The sequence below is a fragment of the Rhipicephalus sanguineus genome, chromosome 1 (assembly GCF_013339695.2).
Source record: "Rhipicephalus sanguineus isolate Rsan-2018 chromosome 1, BIME_Rsan_1.4, whole genome shotgun sequence".
Classification (NCBI taxonomy): domain Eukaryota; kingdom Metazoa; phylum Arthropoda; class Arachnida; order Ixodida; family Ixodidae; genus Rhipicephalus; species Rhipicephalus sanguineus.
Genome location: NC_051176.1, coordinates 189,045,018 through 189,057,132, shown reverse-complemented (window position 1 = coordinate 189,057,132; position 12,115 = coordinate 189,045,018). Strand labels below are relative to the sequence as shown.

Sequence of the window (12,115 nt, the reverse complement as noted above, 5' to 3'; positions counted from 1 at the left end):
TGCGCAGTCATATTGGTAACAAACAAAGAAAAGAAAAGAAAAATAAACACCAATCCGCCAACGAAGAGAAAGGCAAATGAGTGAAATGCCGTGTGGTTAAGCGCAAGAGAAACATCTTGTTTGCAGTAGGGGGAGCAGTAAGTGGGAAAAGCGGAAGGACTAGCGGAGGCAAAAAAGGATGTGTGAACAAACACAGGAGGTGAGGATCGGTAGAAGTATTGTCTCTCTGACTGGCCAGTGCCACGTAAAAATTTCAATAATGACTTCACCGACTTCTGGTGCGACGACTCTTTATAAGTTCAGCATTGCAGGATTCTATGCTTTTGAAAGCGGCCTGTCATCAAGACTGGCCAGCGCGGTCGCCGCGAGTGACTGCCCGTGTGCGCTGTTCAACGCTGAGCCGTGCTTCTTCCAAGGTGACTGACGAAGTAGGGTCTTTTTCTCTGGCTCAACGTCATCTCTCTTTATAGCGGGCACTGCGGCAAATATTTGCCAATAAAGCTTGCGTTACAGTATTGATGTAAGTTTGCGCAAACTGTCTTTTGTGTGGACTCACTTCGTTAGCGTTTCGTTCCAGCGGGGTTGTAAACCAGCTGAGGCGTTGCTAATCTTTCATCTTAGCCATTTAGTTTAAGCGCTCTTTCGCGTTTTATGTGCATGAACTGATGCGTTAAGTTCAATCGTCTCGAGGATCTTTTGAGAGAAGGCAGTAAGTTTGCTTTAAGTCGGTAGATGCGAAATTGGTTAAGAAGATTACGAGCACTATTTAAATAAACTAAAGCGGAGTTGAAGAGCAGCTTACCGGGATTTCGACTCATTGCCTAGTGAAAGAAGAAGGAAAAGACGGGAAGGCTAATTCGAGATCTTTCATTTTTGTTAACGTCCTCCACGTAGATCATAGAGCCTCGCCTTCTTTCCCCTTAGATTTTACGCCACTTCGGTTATATATATCTGAATGGGAACGCCTAAAGTAATCTTAGCAGTATTAACTCCGAGTAACACAGCGCTCTCGAGGTGCACCGAGCACGATGCGACGTCTCTTTGAAGCAACGCGAACTGTGCACTAAGTATAGACGCTTCATGAAGGGCCGGCTCCCATTAGATGTCTCACCGCTTGCATAATACTTCCGGCCTGTTGCGAGATACGTGCGGGTACTTTAGAGGTACACGTGCCGTACAAAGCTACGCAATTCCTGAGGCGAGCGCAGACGACTCCCGCTAGCTTTTTTTTTATTTTACTCCCTGTGTGCGTGAGTGTGCGAGCGAGTGACTCTCGATCCGACGTGATCGAAGCCTCCTTCGCTCGCAGTCAAAAGCGTTCGCTTCCACCGCAGCGGCAACATCAAAGGCAGGCCCGTGTACACGGAGGGCCCCACGTGCAGCCTCTGCCCGGTGGGATCGCGCTGCGTCAAACGGACCGGCCTGTGCAGGGCGCGTAAGAGGAGCCGGCGCGTCCGCGGCCGACAGAGAAGTCAGGCAGGCAGCCGCCCACGAAACAGCGGGCTGGCCGCTCGGCGCATGTGGCAGCAGCACACTGACAAGTGTGCTGCGAAAGGCGGCCGTAAGTGCTGAGCCCGGCGAGTCACCTTGCGGCAACCAGGTTTTGAGACAGAAATAAAAAAGAAGAGAAAAAGAAAGAGGCAGGTGATGTGACCGTGTTGCAGATGTTTTTGTTGACACTGACTGTGGCTGATGACGCATATTGCAGAACAGCAGAAAAAGAAGGGGGGAGGGGGAATAGAACACAATCCAAAGAAACGTTCTTTTTCAGGATACCGGTGCAACTAAACGGAAAACAACTGGTTTCAAGCTCTAGTGTGACCGAAGGGAGATTTGAAGGGGTGGGGGGCAAGATCTCTTTGTGCAAGCGCGATGCACTCTTTCTGTACAAAAGCAGGCGTGACAGTGCACCTGTGCGGACGCGTCCCTTTGTGCTACCGGGCTAGTGGCAGGACGACTTGGATTTCGTATTTTCTTTTTCCTTTCACAAGACACGTGCCGAAGCCGTGCAGCGATTATGAAACATGATAGCGTCATTAAATTGCTCGTGTGTTTGGTCTGTGTCCTTGTGTATTTTGTCACGTAATAACCCATATTGGCCTTATCGACGGCTCTATGCGTCATTTTCCTAACCAGCACGCATTGTTCGTCTAGTTGGTTAACTACAGCAACAAACGGAGCCAGATAATACGGAGGACAAAAAAATGGAGACGTTGACAATCGCGAGCTGCACTAACAATTGAAGGTTTATTTCTTGAACGCGCAGAATAAGTACTTCCGTACTTACTCTGCGCGCTATTGGTTGTGCAAGAATAAACGAAATATACGCACATGTGCAAAAGAGAAGAAAAAATGAACAAGCCTAGTGCGCATGCGTAAGAGGTTTTGGTGGAAAACGAAGATCCCTCTGTCACTGCGTTACTAGTGCATGCTCACGCATGATTCACCCAGCCTTTTTTTATCCCAAGGGCTTTAATAATTTCTCTACTCAGTTGATCAATTAATTCGGACAGGTTGCTAGTAATTGGCGTAACCAGAGTATCTACAATGGGTAATCTACAAAGAGATTATAATTTTCTTGTGTTGCTAATTGTTGTCCTGCCGTTGAGGCAGATGCTCGTTTGGCCTACGTACGTGGCGCCGCATACCTATGAAATTGCGTGTGCCCGGTTTCCAGAACGTTCTGAAAACCTGTCGCGGTGTTTCTTTGTGCACTGAGATTTTTGTATATTGTATTCTTTATTAACTACGCCGCAGAACTGTGCGAGCATATGTCAGGCGCGGGAGAGACAGGATTAAAACTTGCCCTTTACCCAACTTTCTTCAGTTCACGTGGAACATCGTGTGTTTAGGCAGTTACGGGCACATGCTGTCTAAATTGTTATGCTGTATCACGGCTGGAATTCAGAGGCTTTTTCTTGAATTTCTTAAGCATTTTTTTTTTTTTCTGCAGCAGGAGACGTAATCGCTCAAGGATAGCCAGCTCAGCGAGGCGACGAAACAGGTGGTCGAAACACATGACTTCGTGTAGGTATTGTCAAAGCACGAGTAAACGATGATGCGCTTCACTAGTTCGGAATAAGAGTAGTTAACAGATAAAATTGGTTTGTTAGCTCTCGGTTGGACTGCCCTGCAAACCTGTCTGAACGAAATGCGCGGCCCTAAATCGAGAAGACGTTACAAAAAGAAGTCTACCGGAAACTCGTGAGTCACAGATAAATTAGGCGGCGAGGCACCATTGTAAAACTGAAATTATATCGAAAGAATGCTTTTTAATAATAATATTTGGGGTTTAACGTCCCAAAATCAAGATATGATTATGAGAGACGCCGTAGTGGAGGGCTCCGGAAATTTCGACCACCTGGGGTTCTTTCACGTGCACCTAAATCTAAGTACACGGGTCTCAAACATTTTTGCCTCCATCGAAAATGCAGCCGCCGCGGCCGGGATTCGATCCCGCGACCTTCGGGTCAGCAGTCGAGCGCCATAACCACTAGACCACCGTGGCGGGGCGAAAGAATGCTTCCCTGTCACCATTCCAAGGCTACTATAAATTAGTCAACAAATTTTAAAACACAAAACTATTGCATGTGCTGCATAGGCGCTGTTGCAACAGTTTGTGCAGTTTTGCTATGGAAAAAAATGTCACTTAAAATAGGGGCAATGCATGATCCAATACAGACACCCTCCTGCCGTAAGAGGATGCCTCCATTCCACTTTACGAGACTGGAACCAAGGTAGTCGGTTAGCAATAACAAGAACGAACCTGTCGTTTTACGGGATGCTGTTTGGAATTGGAACATTGTTAATAAAAGCATCCTGTAGTATCCAATAATGTACATTTTTTATGCAAACTGAAAAAGGAGTGAGGTATTTGGTCTCATTTCCGGCAAGAGAGAGCGTATAACTCTCTCGGACTGTTTTTTTGAGAATCTTCCACTACCGGCAGTTTGTTTAGCTGACGCAAAGGTGCAGAGATGAAAATTTTTGGTATGTTCGGTTCACCGATGCAATTATAGGCAAATGAAATTAAGATTTATGGGTACTTGCTGCCAAAAACTTGCCTAGGCGTAGCGTATTGCACGAATCAATAGCACTGGATGGCTTCGCAAGGTCCAGTTTCTTACATATTCGCAAGGTTCTGGCTCTCATCTTAGACGACTACACATTGCCGCACTTCTTTCAACTTCGAAGCCAGTACTGTGGGAGGTTTCGACGAATACATCGAATTTGGCGTAGCAGTAAACCACCCGCCGTGGTAGCAATTAGCAGGTAAGATGTCGCGCTGCTAAGCTCGAGGGCGCGCGTTCGATTGCTCGCCACGGCGGCCGCATCTCGATGGAGACGAAAGGCAAGGCACCCATGTAATTAGATCTATGTGCACGTTAAAAAAACTTCAGATGGGCTGAATTATTCCCGAGTACTCCACTACGGCGCGCCTCATAATCACATCGGAGTTTTGGCATGTAAAATCCGAGAAATTCATTCATTTCCTCCTTACCCGATGGCAGAGACAAGGATCCCCATATTTTAAGAAGTTTGGCAGTCGTCGGAAAAACGCTCCGTATATATAGAGAACAAGGCATCGACAGAAGATATGTCCATGCGGTCTTTAACCTGTCGGGGCTTTCCGGTGTAGCTTGAATATTGATTTTTCGGGCACACTTAAGAGATTGTGTTTCTTTTATTAATTTATCACATCATGCCTGCGATGCAGGCTGAGCTCCACGCATTGGGAACTACTGCTTGTAACAGTGTACGCGAAGTACTACATGTTCCTACCGTGGATAAGATGTACAGACAATCGGAGCACGTTTGCTTCGTATAGTTATTCAGCTTCGTTACTTTGTTGTCAGACCGTGTGTCTTGACCCGTGCTTTCTTGGTGCTGCTAATGGCCCGCACACGAACCTTAGCTCGCTTCTAGGGGTTGTCCTCTGTTGGATAAATGACAGCGCGGGCCGACTTTGCCCCACATTTTTCTTCGACGTCAACTCTCTCGGACAGGCTGACCACGGATGACACGCCGTGGTCGCGTTTCCCGAACTTCGCCGATCAGGTGCTCGCGAAGACGGCATCTCCGTGTCAGCATCACACCGTTACATCATGCGCGTCGTAATCGAGGCCGCTCGGCTTAGAAAGGCCGCTTGGCTGCCGGATTGGCTTCGAGCAGCCTGTTGTTGTGAATGAACTGGTCGGCATTACTGACGTCATCGTCGTACAGGAAGGGCGTGTCTTGGTAGCCGATGTTGTCGTTGACGTAGTAGAAGACGGGAGCGTTCCGGCACGGCACCGAGTCCTCGGGTCGCGAGCACGTCAGCGTCAGCTGGTTGAACATGGTCAGGTTTCCGCACAGGAAGCTGTACCGCTGCAGCTGTCGCGTCTCGGCGGACCTGCGGGAAGGCAGTGGCGCGGGGAATACGTGAGTCGAAGCGCCACTCGTCTCACCCTTCGTTCAACAGGCACTGTGGCTGTTGCGCTCTCGTAAACACAACGTATGCAAACTATGCCTTCGCCGGCGTGATAGAACGTGGGTTTATTTCTGCGTTGTTGGACTGAGACATGACTTGCTTCGAAAATTCGCGTGCAGAGTGGTGGCGAGGCGACATTGGTGCAATTTTGGACGTTCCACTGGTAATGAAATTTTAAATACATGTCTGAACGTTCCATATGCCTAACAGAGCCAAAAATTTCATGAAGGCATCATTACTAGAGTTAGAACTGAACAATGGAATCTCCGTGCCGTATTGCACGAGCATTATTAGGTTCGTTTTATATATATATATATATATATATATATATATATATATATATATATATAGCCGCTTCAAGCATCAATGCTAAGTACTTATACGAAGTGTAAGCACGCCATGGCCAGTGGTAACGTGTTTCTGCTACAAAGTGAGTGCTGTGGGGCTCTTCGAGCATAACACAACGGCTCCTGCTACCCAATCCTCGGTTCTCTCTATCCGACCCATGTGTACTACTGCGCGAAAAGTTGATTCGCGCTAGTGGCTTGATGGAAGCCATTGAAATTCATGTTTAGTTACAAATCAGAAGCGAAAAATGTTAGACATCTGACTGGCTTGTCATACTGGAGCATGAACTGGGTCACAAAACAATGCTATGCTAGAACGATGTCCGCAGCCTCTACTCGTAATGTAAGCGCCCGTTTTTATTCATTTTTTTCGTTCTTTTCCTGAGAAGCTGGTAATGCTCATAATGCATTCACTTCTCGCGTCCCGAGAAACCGCGCGCACAAATGAAACATGCACTAGAAAAACATGTCTGAACTGAGCACAAGAGTGCTGGAAGTAGCATCGGAATGAAACTTTACACGACTGCGGAGTGCATTTAATATCAACTGTCGGAAGCACTGCAAATATTCAAGTTAATTGTCGGGAGTCAGAATACTTATTAGTCCCGCTAATTTGATATAACGCTAGCTTGGAGATTTCGCTGCAAAATAAGTAAAATATAGAGTCGTGTAAATACATGAGTTGTATAAATATGTGAGAGCCAATGGGAGCAGTCACAAGATATTACCAAACCTGCGAATGATCCAGCCGCAAAGATCGCAGATATGCTAGGATAATGACTGTATAACATTAGAAGCCTGTTAAAAGATTAACTTTGAGGAAATGTGGACGTCCGTGCACGGTATCCACGGAGGAATATTGAAGGGAGCGACTTATTTAGGCATGCCGGAAGGTAGGAGCAACGTACTGCGAGGCCCAACGAAGCGCCATGCAAAAGAGCGCAGTTTAAGGACACCCCTCTAAGCAGTAAAAGAAGATGACTTTATCTACGAATCGGTGTGCCCATAACATATTGACCTACGAAGTCGGAAATATTTGCTTGAGCGCCTTAATCAAAGGCGCGGCACAGTCGGCGGCGATGACGATGGCGAGGTCGCGTGGATAGCACGTGTCCAGAACACTAAACAGCTTCCAGAGAGCGGGGTGCATCGCATTGACCTGCGTCTGTGGTCTTTGATTAATGATTCTGCAAAGCGGCATAGAGGTACTGAACTCTTCTTAGGCCGCTGTTACTAAGTGCTTGCTTTCTATTCGAGAGGTATGGGCGTATTTTCGCGCGCCGACAAATTGTGTTACCGCGCACAAAGTTTCGTCCGATGTTCTTCCTTTGCATTAGCGCGCCGACGAAGCTTGAAACACAATGTAACCACAGCAAAGCAGTCTGGAGAGAGAAAGAGAGAGAGAGAGAAAATACTGCCAGTTGAACTTTGACAAGGATTAGTATTCTATTTTACCGCATGTCCACGCAAACATCTGAAGGCAGTGCATTTGATATTACATTGTTCATTTTGAGGGGTGCACGTCCCTTTTTCCTGTTTTTTTCTCGCGCGAACGGACGCCAGAAATTTTGAGACAGCCGCTATTAAGTTACCGAGCATTCACTATTTAACCTTTCTAGCGGCTATCTATCTCTTTGGTGAGTGATCAGAAAGTGATATAATACTAGTAATCCTGATAATGGCACGAGCATCGAGATATATTTGTTTCGCGGTATGCGCGATGAATACGTCAGCACGTGTTACACATGCTATCCTTGCGAAAAAACGTCGCGTACATCAATAAAATGCTAAATGGAACATCAATATGCAGGGTGTTTTTCTTTCTTATGTCGAACAACAAAAATATAATGGAAGGTGTCACTACAAAAAGAAAAGTCACTACACATCAATTTCTCAGGCCAATATCATTTACAACAAAAATAAAATCAACCGGTTCACTAATTAACATGATTACATCAATTACCATTCCAATCACACAGTTTACAGCATGTGTTCAGATTGGAATGTTGAGGAATAACGCCATGAATGTCCAGTACCGCGTTTTTACATCTCTAAACGACCAAGTAGGCCAATGTAGCTGTCATCAAAGTGTTCGTTCGATTAGCTTGATTACGCATGCAGCACTGGGAAGCGTGGCTCGTGATCCAACTCCCATGTGACGTAGATGGGACAGCGCATATTTCTCTTGCCTCTGCTGCGGAAATGACTGCGCGTTCATTAGGAATTCGTGGAAAGCGCCAATCAGCGTGTAGGAAGAAGAAAGTATGAAGGACGATTGATTTTACGGCAGGTTTCTACGTCACAGACGTCTTGGACAGAAAGACGCGCTTCTCGGTGCCGTCTGAGTAATCAGGTTGACCGGATAATATAACGCCAGTTACTCTTGCTAGGTAAGTGGCCCTTTTGACAGGTAAAAACCCATAACCAGACTTTCTTTAACGATTCCATTCAGCTTTTGACGCTAAACATATGCCGTAGATAAAGTTTGTAACAAAACTTATGATGTCATTAGTTTAGTTATAAGTGAAGAGATTGCTTTTCTTCTTCTCGCAAATTATTTCTGCCTGGAAATATAATTCATCTGTAGTGAGGTAATTCGAGTTAATTTAGTTTCACACTAATTTTACGATCGTACGTATGCCGTACGATCGTAAACATCGAGCCACTGTTTAGTTATAGATTTATATCCACATTATTTATAACGTGCTCCTCTGCTATAGGCAGGGTGCTAAGCAATCAGCTTGTCACTGGACTACTTTCTACAGGAATTTCTGTAGTCAACCCTTCAGTGTACACCCGATGTAGGGACGCGTTCGCGCACCGAGTGCAGATGTGGTAAACCCTGCAGTTGTTGTCCACGTCTGCGAAGTAGCCGTCGTGGCGACAGATGAACCTCGTCGTCAGGGGATCGAGAAGCAGCTCGGAACCATGTGGCAGTGAGTACGTCTGGCGTTTCATCTGCAGTTTAGTAGAACAAAGAAGACAATGCCTACACTGTCTCTACTCGCTGTTGTCGAACTCACTTAGGCGCAACACTCTAAACCTGCAGCGTCATACAGAGAATTGCGGAAATACGGGATCGTTTCTCTCTCTCACTATAATATTTCGCTTCTTACTATGAAGCAGCAAATAATCTTTCTTATGAATTTGGCTCCTATCCTACTGTGCGAGCTCGTGCAATCACTTAATAAGTGCGAATGGCGCGTGCGATAAGTATTCCTCACAAAATATCGCTACCCATGCCATTATGTAGGGCGGGGCGTACGCGATTCGCCTGCGTGTCGCATTTGCCCTTCGAGACCAACAACTGTTAGCTAAGCTTTGTAATATGCGGATGCGTACTTCTCTCTCAAAGTGCTCTTCACAATATAGCCTTCCTTTCTGGCGGTGTTGCGGAGGCTGTCCATGGTTACTGCAGTTGTTCAAAATTATTGTCACCGATAGAACAGTGCTCGTGAACTGATTCGTATTCGATCGGTTAATTTTTATATCAGGAATTTTCGTATAAGTACTGAAGAGCAATAGACAAAGCGGTGGTAGACGTAGAGGTTTCACGAAAAAAAAAAAAAAAACTACGTGCGGAAATTATGGCTGCATACTGACATGGAAATTTCTGCTGTTATACCAATAAACCGCTGTTAATCCAGTAGGTCTAACAAAATTTCAGTTGTGCAGTGTAATGAAGAATGGAATCTCTTGCAGAGTTCCGCGTGTTCTTGTACTTTTTAAACTGTGAGGAATATATGCATTTAGTAGTTATCACTTTTAAGGACACGGTCAACTTAGTTCAACATGTCCCACGAGATGCTGCATCGCGCCTAAATTGCTCCATACGCTACTCTGCTTGCTGGACACAATACATGACGGGAGGCATGATCTCAACGGTGCTTTGAGTGCCGTTTGAGCTGTACTTTGTAAGCTTAATTCGTAGTTATGATGTGAATATCACCGGATATTTTCTCGTTGTGTTTGTCCGAAAAAAAGAAAAAAGAGACACGTAATCTTCGCCGGCGCTCTAAATGTAGAGAATGCGCTGAACACCTCTAAGATAACTTGTTCTCCACTGAAACGTGGGCTGTGGACAGGATTAAGAGGGTACGAGCTTTGAAGTGCATCAAACAGACGGTTCAAATGTCTTCGTATTCTTCCTTGTAGACTGCTTACATAGTTCCTTTTTACAGCTGAGAGTTACACGCCAATATTACGCGCCATCTCACTAGCCGGCTCTGATTTGATTAATTAAGGACACCGGAGAGTCGAGATAGGAACACACTGTGCTACGTAAACCTCTCTCATGTTGTCCCAATACTTAAACTTAGACAACAGTGCAGGGGCGTAGCCAGAAATTGTTTTCGGGGGGGGGGGGGGGTTGTTCAACCATACTTTATGATGTTCGTGCGTGCGTTTGTATGTTTGCGTGTTATATACGCAAGCAAAATTGAAAAATTTCGGGGGGGTTTGAACTTCCCAACCCCCCCCCCCTTCTTGGCTACGCCCCTGCAACAGTGAGATGGTTGGTTACGCGTTCAGAATTCTCAGAAACAGCCATCCTTACTAAGGAGTACATGACATCCTGTCTTGGGTAAAGATATTGTAAACTCAATTTCCCGTCCTCCTAGCCGTCCGTTTCAATTTGAAGAACCTAAAGCAAAACGCTTTGGAATGATAAAAAGTTGAGCTAGTTGGCACGGATTCATGGTAAAAGAAGATAGGCGTGCACATACGGACGCAAGAGATCAGAACAACACAAACGCCGGCTATCAACTGCAAAAGTGCCCGGTGGCGTTAAAGAAAGTTTTTATGTCCCCCGCAGTGCGCTTTTTCAGTTGATAGCCGGCGTTTGTGTTGCTTCGATTTCTTCTCTTGCATCCGTATCTACACGCCTATCTTTTTTTATCGTAAAAACGCATTCGGTGGCTGCACGCCAGGATACGCCATAAAGCTCAAGCAGTTCATTCGTTCGGCGCTGTGTTTTGTGTTACAAAAGCACTGAACATTTCCTACTCCGGCACTTGTTCACGGAGAACTTACCCTGAGCTCCTCAGCAATGTCGTGGGCAGCGACAAATGAAAGGATGAGCAGAACTGCGAATAAGGGTACATTCGCGTCAGCTGGAAGTCACAGCAGTAAAACAAACTTACAAAAGAGTTGAGACATTGATAGGATATAACATTAGAAGGGAACTTACGGCATATTGCCCACATGAAATACAAGAAAGCGTGCAGAGGAACTGCGGTCTTAAGCAGACACCATGGAAGCCGCTTTTCCTCTCGAGAACGTTTTGAAGCGCAACGAGTGTTTCGACAAAACGTGGTATGCCTGCTGGAACGCAGGTTTGTTTGAAAATCTCGTGCCTTAATTGACAGAACAAACACTGAATAGAAGATCTCTCTTCGTGCAATTTCGTGGAGGCCGACAGAAAGAGAGATCATTTAAACTAGTAAACAAACAAGGATGTTAGAAAACAACCTAACTGGTTTCACCCGATTCACAGCGTTGAAAAAATGGCACAGTAGTACTGAACGTCGCAGCAATATCTAATGTTCCCTCTACAAGACAGAAATACTAAACAACAGTTTAGTATTAGAGCCTTGAGATGCAAAAAATTACCATATGAAACCTCACCACTTTACCAAATCTGCAACTATTAGGGCATGCAATCTGCGTAGCGATACCATGGCCTATTCAACCAATTTCACGTAGTTCATCACGTTGTATTAACCTGCAGGCATCATCTGTCTATAACTGCAGTCACAAATGTAAATTCACACATTTTTGTTGAGTATAAAACACCGGAGCAGCGTCTGCTGCAAAAGTCGCTGTACAAGTGCACGCACACAGCGGGACAGTCTTTGTTTAGCAGCGAACACCTCGAGCAACACTGTCCGACGCCACTGAGGCGATCGTGGCGCTCTGGACAACGGCGTGCAAGAAAAGCCTTACCGGCAGCGAACATGCTCGTGCAAGTTGCTTGGCACATCTTGGACGAGTGCTCGGGGCAGAGGAGGCAGGAGAAACTTGCGTGTATCCACAGCACAGCGAGCAAGGCAAAACTCAGCGAACGACGGCTAGAAGGGGGACCTTATATACCGCTATGTGTCCCAGCGCAAGAACGTGCACTGGGCCCGTGTCGAATCTGGTCGGAACATGCGACTTTCCTTGTACGCCCAGCGCACTCTGTTGGCAGTCTTCATTTCTTTTTGGAAGAGTGCTTTTCTCGGAGACGTTCCTCTCGAGCCTCAATTTTGTTTCTAGCGCATGTGTGCAAAGAGGAAGATGTGCGTGCTCTGCTCGTTTC

At 46.0% G+C, this 12,115-nt stretch overlaps 2 protein-coding genes across 2 annotated transcripts in view; one reads left to right on the top strand and one right to left on the bottom strand.

Annotated features, from left to right (window-relative positions):
• The window catches only part of LOC119403994 (CRISP/Allergen/PR-1), a 60,849-nt gene extending 59,137 nt beyond the window's left edge, over positions 1-1,712 (top strand). Inside the window, exon 6 of the mRNA XM_037670628.2 lies at positions 1,335-1,712. Coding sequence (XP_037526556.1) covers positions 1,335-1,572 — 238 coding nt within the window. The 3' untranslated portion in view covers positions 1,573-1,712. The remainder of the gene's footprint in view (positions 1-1,334) is intronic.
• Positions 1,713-5,126: 3,414 nt separating this feature from the next.
• LOC119380889 (uncharacterized) lies at positions 5,127-11,797 on the bottom strand. Its single transcript, XM_049412289.1, has 4 exons — positions 11,761-11,797; positions 10,849-10,901; positions 8,639-8,775; positions 5,127-5,392 (listed from the first exon to the last, which is right to left on the bottom strand). Exons 1-4 carry the CDS (start codon positions 11,795-11,797, stop codon positions 5,134-5,136), a joined length of 486 nt encoding a protein of 161 aa, XP_049268246.1. The 3' UTR covers positions 5,127-5,133.
• Between the last annotated feature and the right edge of the window lie 318 nt (positions 11,798-12,115).

Coding starts and splice junctions, on each gene's coding strand:
- LOC119380889 (XM_049412289.1), bottom strand. CDS start 11,797: ATGTGCCAAGCAACTTGCACGAGCATGTTCGCTGCCG. Junction 10,902..11,760: donor CACGAGCATGTTCGCTGCCG/GTAAGGCTTTTC, acceptor CCTTATTCGCAG/TTCTGCTCATCCTTTCATTT. Junction 8,776..10,848: donor ACATTGCTGAGGAGCTCAGG/GTAAGTTCTCCG, acceptor ACTAAACTGCAG/ATGAAACGCCAGACGTACTC.